At 33.3% G+C, this 14,279-nt stretch overlaps 1 protein-coding gene across 1 annotated transcript in view; it reads left to right on the forward strand.

The window, feature by feature from the left end:
- Positions 1 to 1,769: 1,769 nt before the first annotated feature.
- The window catches only part of LOC127835820 (retinoblastoma-associated protein-like), a 98,038-nt gene continuing 85,528 nt past the window's right edge, over positions 1,770 to 14,279 (forward strand). The window contains exon 1 of the mRNA XM_052362253.1: positions 1,770 to 1,904. Within this exon, the coding sequence (XP_052218213.1) occupies positions 1,882 to 1,904 (23 nt within the window). The 5' untranslated portion in view covers positions 1,770 to 1,881. The remainder of the gene's footprint in view (positions 1,905 to 14,279) is intronic.

Below are 14,279 nucleotides of genomic sequence, written 5' to 3' on the forward strand. Positions count from 1 at the left end.
ACAAATCGATCTTTTCTAGCGAAAACGCACACAAACTCAGCTTGTAACGCATACAGTTTATCCCATCATCAGACGTGCATTGTCGAAATAAACCACTGTGGAATAAACTTTCCTCTATTTCAGCAGTGCTGAAATATAGCTGTCACGCGCGGCGAAGAATGGTCATATTACTCGGAATCAGCTATAAAGTAATCATTTTTAGTAAAATCGAATCAGATTCAACAAAACAAACAATTTGATACCACGATGTAATATATTTTTGACACATAATGCAACTGAAAAAGCAAAAAACAGTGTTCACAAATATTAAGTGCGCGTACTCGTGACGTCATTATTAACACGTCATACGACACAATGCATGTTTTTTCACGCTAAAGCTGCAGTTGTTTAGTGTTTTTTTCCCATTATTTCTTAAAAATCGGGGACGTAGAGGTATGATAAGCAGAAAAACAGGTTAGTTACTGATATTTTTGATATGTATTAGGCTCGGCACGATTAAAATAACGAAACAATGTTTGCTTAAAATAACTTTGGGATTTTCCGTGTAGTTCGATTTTCCTATTCTATTTTTAAAGAAATAATTTACGACGAAGAAAATTGATGGGATAAATCGAATACTAGGTCAGTGCCGAATAAAGCAACGTCTATTTTGCTCGGCACGAAAATCTGAACCACTCGCCAAGGCTCATGTCAGATTTTCTAAGCCTCGCAAAATAAACTTTGCTTTATTCGGCACCGACCTAGTATTCTCTATGTATCGTTGGAACGTAAATTAGGATTGGTAAAGTCAGTGGATAAAAAGCGCACCTTTTTACGCATTTTATGGTTTATCTTCTGGGTGGTTGGCATCTAACATAGAGGCGTGTGTAATTTTTAAAGGTTTCATAACCTTTCAACATGCGGAGGTCTGAAATTCCTCTTATTTTGAAAGCTGTAATTAAAATATTTAGAAGTTTTGAAATTGCGCGACGCTTTACCAAAACATCACAATTGAAATAAAACAAAGCAGACTATAATTACCCGATTTTGGACTATACAAACACTGTTTTGAAAACATGATGAAATATGTCGTTTAATGTTTTGTTTTTTAAATAACTTGACCGGTTTCAATTACAAGAGACTTTTTCACAGATTTTAGCATGTATTGAAGTTTGTCATTAAATGCTTTATATTGATTAATGTAAACATTGGATCTAAAAAACACCAGTAACAAGAATAAAATTAAAGACAAAAAATCATAACTCTTAACTGGGCTCGAACCACTGACCCCTGGAGTAAAAGTCTAACGCTCATACAATGAGTGATGTATTTTATACTTGATATAACCAATCCTCGTAGTGTCACAAAATATAACGACAACAACAGAACTCTCCAAATTATTCATTCGTTTCGCGTTGCAACGCTTTCTACTTTGCAGGCTTTTACATCGTCAAAAGATGCATATAATGGATATTTTAGAGCATGGTAAATGTTCACTATTACTGTTTCCTCACAAATATCATAACTACAACGAAAATTTGCGAATCTTAAACAATTATTTTTATTTTGTCAATTTACCAAAACGTGAAAAGGTCTCTTTAATTTAGTCCAATACTCCATCTGCAATAAATGTTGATAAAGCAAGATTCGGTCAGCATTTCACCTTGCATAGTTATTAAAAGTAGTTTTCTTAAATAATATCACTAATGAGAAAATTACATTTGCATTTTATACAACGATCTTTTAAAAGATGGTTTTCAAGGCAGATCGTTATGTTTTTTATGGTGTATCGAGAACAATCCCAAACCTTAGAGTTGCATGTAACCTTATTTTCGCGGGAACGTAATTTCCGCTTAGCTTGTTTGTAAACAAATAATTAAAAATAAATTCCACTAACAGAAAATGGGCGAAAAGGAAAAGGAAGAGTAAGTAATGTTTAGTTTGTTGTTTTAATTATTTCAATTTATATTGTTAAACTGTTTAATTTTACAAAGTCAGAATGTAATATGTTTTCGCGAGAAAATCATTGTCTTTGTCAAGCCTAGACACAATTGAGCATGATTTGGTTATTGCCATCAGCATTATTTAAGGAAAAGTAGTTTTCATGCATTCATTATTTTATTTAATCATTTATTTTCGTGGTCCTTTTTATCATATTTAGACATTATACAAATCTACAAATGCATAAACCATTTCAGTGACTTGCACTAATTTAATCAAATACTATCTATCTTTAAATACTGCCAGACTCCCCTCGCGAGTACTACTGGCAGGTAATTGTGATATATAAAAAAATGTCAACAACAAAAAGTGTCATACCAACTTTAATTAATCGGGAAGACCCTTAAAAATGGTCTTTCAGCTGTTCATCTACCCAGGCAGATATTTTCTTAATGGGAAATAACCGGTCCATACAATAACCAAAAAAGCACCGAAAAGCACCGAAAAGCACTCAATTTCTCTCTATATATATGCAATATATCGTTTTTAGTGTGTGTTAACGAGTTTAATTAGTAATAAATGGTTACATGAGTGTATGTTTATACTACATTGTGCCCAAAATGGTAAATATCGGCAATTACCGACCGAAAAGCACTGCATGTGAAGACCGAAAAGCACTCAATTTCTCGCTATATATATGAATATTTGCATTCCTATTGTGTGTAAACGGATTAAATTAGTTATAAATGGTCATATTTCATGCATATTTATACTACCTTGGGTTTATTATGAGGTATTAATGTCCAAAATTGGATAAATATCGGCAATATACCGACCGAAAAGCACTTCATGTGAAGACCGAAAAGCACTCAATTTCTCGCTATATATATAATATTTGCGTTCCTATTGTGTGTAAACGGTTTAAATTAGTTATAAATGGTTATATTTCATGCATATTTATACTACCTTGTGTTTATTACGAGGTATTAATGCCCAAAATTGGATTAATATCGGCAATATACCGACCAAAAAGCACTTCATGTGAAGACCGAAAAGCACTCAATTTCTCGCTATATATATAATATTTGCGTTCCTATTGTGTGTAAACGGTTTAAATTAGTTATAAATGGTTATATTTCATGCATATTTATACTACCTTGTGTTTATTATGAGGTATTAATGCCCAAAATTGGATAAATATCGGCAATATACCGACCAAAAAGCACTTCATGTGAAGACCGAAAAGCACTTAATTTCTCGCTATATATAGCAGTGCCTTCCCCAGGCCATTTAAGCGCCCCTTGCCGGGGCGCTTGAATTTCGAAATCAGAGTCCCCGGGGCGCTTGAAATTTTCCGATCAGTGTATTCTTCAGTAAAAGAAAGTGGAGATTGTCCAAAAAAATCAAGGTTTCCCTATCAGTGTATCAATATTCCCTGTTTTAAAAGAGCACTCGGTACCTACTTTCACAAGTAATCGCCATAAACACCACATGGGGTAATGGATAATCCACTGATAAGAGAATAGCATGACGCGCGTATCGATTATTCTAACATTACACGGTCATTTAAATGCTGACAAGGATGTATCTGGTAACTTTCCAGTCGTCAAACTGTGAAGTTCATCGTCCAATCGGTTACGCGAATGCTTATGGGGGCGGGGTTAACTATCGACCATTATTTTTGATTGACGTCGGGCATGAAATAAGAGTTTATCGCAGCTTGATTAGCAAATAGTTGTACCATTTGAGTAATATAAAACCGGTAATTAGTACAGTGCACAACATTAAAGACGGTTTCGGGCATCATCATCACACCTTTTTACTGTAAACAAGTGTTACCTATGACTCATAATTAATACGCGAAATTAATTGCAAGTGGTAAACAATTAATTATTATAGCGGTTACAATTATGTGATAACAATTTATTTAATTCCAGAACATGTATATTTCAACATGTCCATTTATAGAACTGATTCACCTCGTTTTTTTGACATTTATTCGACTCGTAATGCGCTTTAACAAATTTTCGTTGAATTAATTACGCACACTTGTAAATGTTTCGTCCGATAATCGATAGTTAGAAGACTGATGATGGCAACCGGCCGTGATCCTCGTGGACAACGTGAATTTCATGCATAATTCCGTCAAAACATTTATTCGACTCGTAAAGTGTGTAAACAAATTATCGTTGAATTTATTACGCAACGGTTAATATTTGTTGAAATCTCAAATGGGAATAATTAAATTTGTAATCCGAAACCCATTACCGTAAGTCGATGTTAACGCGTTTTTAATCCGAAACACATACCGAATGTAAATGTTACAGCAACGTTAAATATTTTTGCTTCAAATAAGCAGTGCAAATTTATTTTGTGTCGAATCTTTTTCTCAATTAAAAAGAGCGCGAAAATTATGCAGCATGTACAACGTCGCGTCTATTGCATACAAATGACGTGTATTGAGCGTTTTAACAAGCACACAACAGGTTAGGGGATTGACGCATATTCAGAGGCAATATTTCATAAAATCTATAAATAGTCACTTAAAAAATGGCAAGGTTTGTGTTAAAGAAATAACTGAAAGCTTTTATCGTAAATATTTACCAGAAAGAGATTGATAAAAACGGAATAAACGGGATTATCGGGTAATAAATAGAAACTTGAAAAATAGTAAGTATACAGTAATAGAGTCGGGTTGAAACGGATGTATTGGGGAATCGTTCGAGTCGGGATTTTACTATTTGTGCGGAAAAGTTTTAAAACAATTAAACAATAAAAAAATATATTTTTAAATGACTGGGGGATTTTTTTGAAGAGTCATAGTGCACCAAATGACGTCTTTTGACGCTGTTTTTCTTTGAGTTATAACGCACCACAGAACGTGAATTGACACGTTAATTTAAAAAAAAAATCAAAGTCGGGAGGGGACACCCCTCCCGAACCCACCCCCGGGCCGCCTGAACAAATTCCTGGGGAAGGCACTGATATATATATAATATTTGCGTTCCTATTGTGTGTAAACGGTTTAAATTAGTTATAAATGGTTATATTTCATGCATATTTACACTACCTTGTGTTTATAATGAGGTATTAATGCCCAAAATTGGATAAATATCGGCAATATACCGACCGAAAAGCACTTCATGTGAAGACCGAAAAGCACTCAATTTCTCGCTATATATATAATATTTGCGTTCCTATTGTGTGTAAACGGTTTAAATTAGTTATAAATGGTTATATTTCATGCATATTTATACTACCTTGTGTTTATTATGAGGTATTAATGCCCAAAATTGGATAAATATCGGCAATATACCGACCGAAAAGCACTTCATGTGAAGACCGAAAAGCACTCAATTTCTCGCTATATATATAATATTTGCGTTCCTATTATGTGTAAACGGTTTAAATTAGTTATAAATGGTCATATTTCATGCATATTTATACTACCTTGTGTTTATAATGAGATATTAATGCCCAAAATTGGATAAATATCAGCAATATACCGACCGAAATACACTTCATGTGAAGACCGAAAAGCACTCAATTTCTCGCTATATATATAATATTTGCGTTCCTATTGTGTGTAAACGGTTTAAATTAGTTATAAATGGTTATATTTCATGCATATTTATACTACCTTGTGTTTATTACGAGGTATTAATGCCCAAAATTGGATTAATATCGGCAATATACCGACCAAAAAGCACTTCATGTGAAGACCGAAAAGCACTCAATTTCTCGCTATATATATAATATTTGCGTTCCTATTGTGTGTAAACGGTTTAAATTAGTTATAAATGGTTATATTTCATGCATATTTATACTACCTTGTGTTTATTATGAGGTATTAATGCCCAAAATTGGATAAATATCGGCAATATACCGACCAAAAAGCACTTCATGTGAAGACCGAAAAGCACTTAATTTCTCGCTATATATATATATAATATTTGCGTTCCTATTGTGTGTAAACGGTTTAAATTATTTATAAATGGTTATATTTCATGCATATTTACACTACCTTGTGTTTATAATGAGGTATTAATGCCCAAAATTGGATAAATATCGGCAATATACCGACCGAAAAGCACTTCATGTGAAGACCGAAAAGCACTCAATTTCTCGCTATATATATAATATTTGCGTTCCTATTGTGTGTAAACGGTTTAAATTAGTTATAAATGGTTATATTTCATGCATATTTATACTACCTTGTGTTTATTATGAGGTATTAATGCCCAAAATTGGATAAATATCGGCAATATACCGACCGAAAAGCACTTCATGTGAAGACCGAAAAGCACTCAATTTCTCGCTATATATATAATATTTGCGTTCCTATTGTGTGTAAACGGTTTAAATTAGTTATAAATGGTTATATTTCATGCATATTTATACTACCTTGTGTTTATTACGAGGTATTAATGCCCAAAATTGGATTAATATCGGCAATATACCGACCAAAAAGCACTTCATGTGAAGACCGAAAAGCACTCAATTTCTCGCTATATATATAATATTTGCGTTCCTATTGTGTGTAAACGGTTTAAATTAGTTATAAATGGTTATATTTCATGCATATTTATACTACCTTGTGTTTATTATGAGGTATTAATGCCCAAAATTGGATAAATATCGGCAATATACCGACCAAAAAGCACTTCATGTGAAGACCGAAAAGCACTTAATTTCTCGCTATATATATATATAATATTTGCGTTCCTATTGTGTGTAAACGGTTTAAATTATTTATAAATGGTTATATTTCATGCATATTTACACTACCTTGTGTTTATAATGAGGTATTAATGCCCAAAATTGGATAAATATCGGCAATATACCGACCGAAAAGCACTTCATGTGAAGACCGAAAAGCACTCAATTTCTCGCTATATATATAATATTTGCGTTCCTATTGTGTGTAAACGGTTTAAATTAGTTATAAATGGTTATATTTCATGCATATTTATACTACCTTGTGTTTATTATGAGGTATTAATGCCCAAAATTGGATAAATATCGGCAATATACCGACCGAAAAGCACTTCATGTGAAGACCGAAAAGCACTCAATTTCTCGCTATATATATAATTTTTGCGTTCCTATTGTGTGTAAACGGTTTAAATTAGTTATAAATGGTTATATTTCATGCATATTTATACTACCTTGTGTTTATTATGAGGTATTAATGCCCAAAATTGGATAAATATCGGCAATATACCGACCGAAAAGCACTTCATGTGAAGACCGAAAAGCACTCAATTTCTCGCTATATATATAATATTTGCGTTCCTATTATGTGTAAACGGTTTAAATTAGTTATAAATGGTCATATTTCATGCATATTTATACTACCTTGTGTTTATAATGAGATATTAATGCCCAAAATTGGATAAATATCAGCAATATACCGACCGAAATACACTTCATGTGAAGACCGAAAAGCACTCAATTTCTCGCTATATATATAATATTTGCGTTCCTATTGTGTGTAAACGGTTTAAATTAGTTATAAATGGTTATATTTCATGCATATTTATACTACCTTGTGTTTATTACGAGGTATTAATGCCCAAAATTGGATTAATATCGGCAATATACCGACCAAAAAGCACTTCATGTGAAGACCGAAAAGCACTCAATTTCTCGCTATATATATAATATTTGCGTTCCTATTGTGTGTAAACGGTTTAAATTAGTTATAAATGGTTATATTTCATGCATATTTATACTACCTTGTGTTTATTATGAGGTATTAATGCCCAAAATTGGATAAATATCGGCAATATACCGACCAAAAAGCACTTCATGTGAAGACCGAAAAGCACTTAATTTCTCGCTATATATATATATAATATTTGCGTTCCTATTGTGTGTAAACGGTTTAAATTATTTATAAATGGTTATATTTCATGCATATTTACACTACCTTGTGTTTATAATGAGGTATTAATGCCCAAAATTGGATAAATATCGGCAATATACCGACCGAAAAGCACTTCATGTGAAGACCGAAAAGCACTCAATTTCTCGCTATATATATAATATTTGCGTTCCTATTGTGTGTAAACGGTTTAAATTAGTTATAAATGGTTATATTTCATGCATATTTATACTACCTTGTGTTTATTATGAGGTATTAATGCCCAAAATTGGATAAATATCGGCAATATACCGACCGAAAAGCACTTCATGTGAAGACCGAAAAGCACTCAATTTCTCGCTATATATATAATATTTGCGTTCCTATTATGTGTAAACGGTTTAAATTAGTTATAAATGGTCATATTTCATGCATATTTATACTACCTTGTGTTTATAATGAGATATTAATGCCCAAAATTGGATAAATATCAGCAATATACCGACCGAAAAGCACTTCATGTGAAGACCGAAAAGCACTCCCGCGACAGCAGAGAATCACCGAAAAGCACTCAAGTTCTCTATATATACATGAAAGTTAATTATAAGGGCTGATTTTTATGGATTGAAAGATGTACATATTTATTTAGTCAATAATGACTTCATTAAATAAAAAGTTTAAATATAAAGCTCATTACTATTTTTGGTGGCCACCGAAAAGCACTCCCGCGACAGCACAGAATCACCGAAAAGCACTCAATTTCTCTATATATAAACGAAACTAAGCTATAAGTGCCGTTTATAATTGATTGAAAAGATGTACATATTTATTTAGTCAATAATGACTTCGTTAAATATTGATTTAAGTTTAAAGATAAAGCACAAGCACTCAATTTCTCTCTATATTTAATATAATCAATGATGACTTCGTTAAATATTGATTTAAGTTTAAAAATAAAGCACTATATATATGTGAGGCGCGTTCTCATAAAAGTGGGCTTAATACATGTGCGTAAAGTATCGTCACTGATTAGCCTGTGCAGTCCACACTGCTAATAAGGGACGACACTTTTCGCCCAAACGTGATTTTCGGTGAGGAGTGACTTCCTTGAAACTAAAAATACCATAAAAGCGGAAAGTGTCGTCCCAGATTAGCCTGTGCGGACTGCGTAGGCTAATCTGGGATGACATTTTACGAACATGCATTAAGCTCCTTTTTCTTCCCAGAACACGACTCATATATACATGAGGTAGTTTGCCAACATTATGAATATGTTGCCCAGCTCTTGCCACGTGGAGGCCACCTCTTGTAAGAGCCGAATTTTGAAAAAAAAGGCTGAAATATTCCCAAATATTTATGCAAGAAATAAAAAAAAATAACTGGAAATAGTCTCATTTGTATAAACAAGAAATTAAATATTTGCAGCTGTTTGTAATGAAATAAAACTGCACAGCTTAAGATAAGCTTGTCTGTCAATGATTATGTTACCCTCAATTTCAAATCAGATTATGATTATAGAAAGTAATGATATGTAAAAAAAAATCCAGGACATACACCGGCATATGGGACGCAATGTGTATATAAATATATTGTACATACTAACTAATAAGTGGTACATAATATAAAAACATAGAATAAAAATTGATAAACTATACATACAACTATGTTACATATACATATGCAAAGAAGTTTAAAAATGATGGTATTAAGGTGTTACTAAACAGTAAAATACCCAACAGCGATCGGGATTAATGCACTTGGCCACTAGATGAATAATTTTATACAACTATTCTGGGCAAATTTATATTTTCAAAACATTTTTAGTTGGTGTTGTTATTCACTTTCAATAAATATATCAGTTCTTTTTATCAACCAAATTCCTGTTGTGTGCTACTGTTTCTTATCAGAATTATATATATTACAATACACCATCAGCGGCCGAGCGCAGAATTGGCCGCTTTAAATAAAAATGTGGAATGCATCAAATTGAATGTCAAATTCCGAGTGTATTAGAAAAACTGTTATTTTATATAAATAAATCAAGCACGTACACTTTAAAAAAATATATATTTCTTTATTTAATGTAGAATTTTGCAAAATTAACGAGATTTATATACAGTACAGCCAAAGCGGCACAAACATAATCCGCGGCTACGCCACGGCCAGATTATTAGTCCGCGGCGGCCGAATCGTGTGTTCACGCGGCGTATCGCCGTGGCACTCGGCATCGATCCGCGCAACGACGCTGAGTCTGTATTAACCTCGCGTACTTTCGCAGAGTAAATCCGCCGCATACGTACGCGGCGGATCGAGTGAAAAGATATCCACCTACATGTACATACATGTATGTGTAGCGTAGAATTAATTACGCGCAACTGTTTATGTTTCGTTCGATTATCATTATTATATTTGTAATCCGAAACACACTTCAGAATTTTAATGCTAACGCGTCCTTTGGCAAATTCTAGCGTCAAATAAACAGTGCTTAAATATCCTTTGTTTCATAAAAAGCGCGCGAAAATTATGCAGACATGTAGAACGTCGTTTGGAAAGTTTGGGTGTATTTTGTGCTGTATAAATACATGAACATCACGTCAGGCGTAAATCGCGTGTTCAGTGGAGAAAAAAAACGCCCCGATTAGACGTTATTTCATCATCTCTATAAATAGTAACAAATGCCCAAATGTATTTGATACTTAAGGAAATATCGAGAATGTTTGTGTATCGTAAATATTTACCAGCATTTGCTTTAAAACTGGAATATACGGGATTATCGGGTAATTAGTAGCGATATAAACTGTATAATATGAACAAAATAAAACGTATTTATATAGAGGATATTTGTTGGATTCGGTGGATTATCGATTTTAATTCACGAGTGATCATAGAAAATAATATTTTCACGAGTGGCGCAGCCACGAGTGAAAATATACATTTTATATGATCACGAGTGAATTAAAATCGATAATCCACCGAACCCAACAAATTTTCTTTTTATTTTATGCTTTTTTTCACAGTTTATATACATTGTTAAAGAGTTTAACTAAAGAATTACGTTGGGAAAATGACGTCATTTCGTCCAAAAAATGACGTCATTTAACATAAACAGTGAAAATTATCGATAATTCTCACTGATAATTTTCATTGTTTGAAACAGTGAAATTATCAGTTTTAATTCACTGATATTTCTCTATAAACCACCGGAAAGTATAAAATAAATACGCATATTCAAACAATAGTTGTAATAAGCTGATAATTTACAAAACTACAAATACGTCGTCACCGTCTTGATTATTGATGTGGCTTCAAACTGCTAATTTTCTCAGCTAAAATATAATAGCGGAATCAACATGCAATTAATTTATAAATCCACCATATGCTGGAGCCTTGACCACTTGTATGTGCGAAAACATAATTACGTGACCTTGTTTATGTGTGAAATACATACGCTACGGGCGGGAAACAAACTTAATAATAGGACACATTAACTATGCTTACATGTATATGCTAATACAATCCGCGCACAATAAATTTATTATGATTTTAATTATTATTATAATTGTTCTTTCAAAATTTGTTAACTACATGTAACTAATAATTAAAAAAAAATATTTTATGATCGCATCGACTCGGCATCATGTCGCGGACCGCGGCATGCCTCGGCGGACAGATGCGAAGTTTCGCGGCGAAATGCGACTTGCCGCCGCATACTGACACGGCTTCAACGACTGACGCGGCATCGACTCGTTTCGCCTTGCCGCCGCGGATCGCGAAATACGTTTGTTCCGCTTTGGCTGTACTGTATAACAATGTTATATTACTTCTTTATGGTTGAGTAAAAAAAAACACAAAACAACATGTATAACATATAATATTTGTACATAATTTATAAAAAAGAAAAATAATGATGCACATGATATTTTATAATGTTGTTAAGTGCGCGTGCCATTGAACGTTGAGTTACGGGGGAGATGCGTATTAAATTACACATAATTAAAAGCTGATACTATTCTGTCAGCTTGATTTATAAATCATGTTCCATCACGCCAATATATCCATTGTTTCATGAAATTGTAACGCCATCAGACCCGAATGAATACACCATTTATTCCAAGCAGGTAAATAACAATTACTATAATAAAACAGGGGAAGTCTACACTGTGTATTTGCAACCTGCTGTGATGATCTTATCAGTTCAATACACAGGAACATGGCTACTGTACTGGAATTGGATTTACAGCCAAAATAACTGTTTTCATTTCAGTCTACACTGTGTATTAGCAACCTGCTGTGGTGATCTTATCTTATCATCTCAATTCACAGGAACATGGCTACTGTACTGGAAATATCGGATTTACAGCCAAAATAACTTTCATTTATTGCTGAAGTGGTGTGCACTTAAAATTGATCCACCTCACCGTTGCTCTTTTTTTATTAAATTAATTAATTTACTGAGTCGGCGCTAATAAAGTGTGAAGGTGGAAATTAAGAAATAAGATCTATTTTCGCATGACACTGAATACACATGATACATGGATAAAATATCAATCAGACACATTTGAATCTTTCATTTCTCCAAAAAATTAGCACGTAGTCACATATATATAAGATAGATTAAAGACCAGACAACAATATAAGTAAGACACATTTGCATCTTTCATATCTTAAAAAAACAACATGTGAATCTAAAGCAATACATTTATTACTGGCACTAGCTATTCTAAAAGTCGGCGGACAACATAAGTTCAAAGAAGGAACCACAATTAAATACGATCCATTTTCGAATGATACTGATTGTATAGCAAGTAGTCACATATTAATTCTAGCTTGCATTAGTTAAAATAATTTTGTTAATTAAGTTCAAATTAATCTGTTCTTTAGAGATTAAAAGGGTTTAAAGACGGCGCTAATAAAGTGTGAATGTGCCCGTGCCTTTGAACGTTGAGTTAAGCGAGAGGTGCGAATGCAATTACACATAATTAATCAAAGCACTGAAAGTACTGGTGGATTATTGACATGAAATCTCACAACGTGGCCCTGATTCAAAAGGAAACTAAGTTCATTTAGAAAAACATTCAAGTTTCTGAACCCTGTCTTCGCCACTGCGATGTTTAGTGTGTTACTAGTCTCGGACCAGCTGGTGAAGAACACGTATTTTACTTACGCGCGTTTGCGTGCTGCTGCATACACAGAAGAGGCTTTTGTGGCACGCTCATGTAAATCTTTATTTTGATTTGACCATGTGAGCTAGTTTTTGACCCCACAAGACCCAGATTCGAACTAGTTCAAAGTATCATATGAGGCAAATTGACCAAGTATCATGAAGATTGGATCAAACTTGTGGCATTTACAGTGGGTTATAATATTTTTTAAGATTTGACTCTTAGGCCTAGTTTTTTTTTACCTCATATAACACAGATTTCATAGACAAACATTTTGACCAAGTTTCATAAAGATTGGATTAAAATTGTGCCTCTGTGGTTGTTAGGATTTTCTAAGATTTGACCCGGTGACCGAGTTTTTGACCTCTACCCACATTCCATTTTTGTCTAGATTGCATAGACAAACATGCTGACCAAGCTTGGACCGAAACTGGCATCTAGTGGTAATGAGCTAAAATGAATTTTATCAAACTCTTGACCTTACGCAGCGGATTGCCTTACATGTGATACAAGTTTAGTAGTGGACCACCAAGGGATAAGATTTGACCTAGTTCTCAACTCTTGATGCATATCCAATCGTAATCAGAGACGAACATTCACATGAAGTATTATGAAGAAGTAATCAAAACTGTGGCCAAGTGTGTATGCAAGAAAATTGCTGACAGACAAATTGGTATTACAAAAACTCACCATGACAACTAAGTCGGATGAGCTTTAATTTAGGTTGGCTGGTCGGATTTTAATATATGCTTAAGTGAGTCAACAAAGTGAGCTAGTTGAAATGGGGAAGGGGTTTATAAAACATGAACACAAAGAAATATACATAAACTTTAATATAAAAGTAAAACAATAAATGAAACAAGATGGGATTTCAGGTATTTCTGATGGTTTAACAATTTGACACAATAGTCACCATGAGTACAAGGCAAGTGATATATAGACACAAACTTAAACTATTTGTGCAACTTGCATCAGGTTTGAACAAGCACCAGAGAATCAAATATAACAATCAAAGTATTTGTAGTATAAACCATTATAGAATTGTGAAACTTCACATTGTAAAAATCAAACTTTTTTTATATTCCATGTGGTATTCAAAGAGACATTTTTTTTCAATTCTAGAAGACGTACATAAAATATCATGTGTACATGTACCACTCTATAAGGTATGTCCAGTAAAGTGAGAAAAAATAATCAACTAATTCAACTGCAAATATTGTTAGTGAAGTATTAGTGGTCAAAATCTCACTTTGAACTGGAGCATGTCGAAGAAGTTTAATATACAATGATTATAAAAAACAAAGACGAAAATGGAACTAAATCAAATGTGC

This window comes from Dreissena polymorpha, chromosome 6 (assembly GCF_020536995.1).
Source record: "Dreissena polymorpha isolate Duluth1 chromosome 6, UMN_Dpol_1.0, whole genome shotgun sequence".
In the NCBI taxonomy this organism is placed as follows: Eukaryota; Metazoa; Mollusca; class Bivalvia; order Myida; family Dreissenidae; genus Dreissena; species Dreissena polymorpha.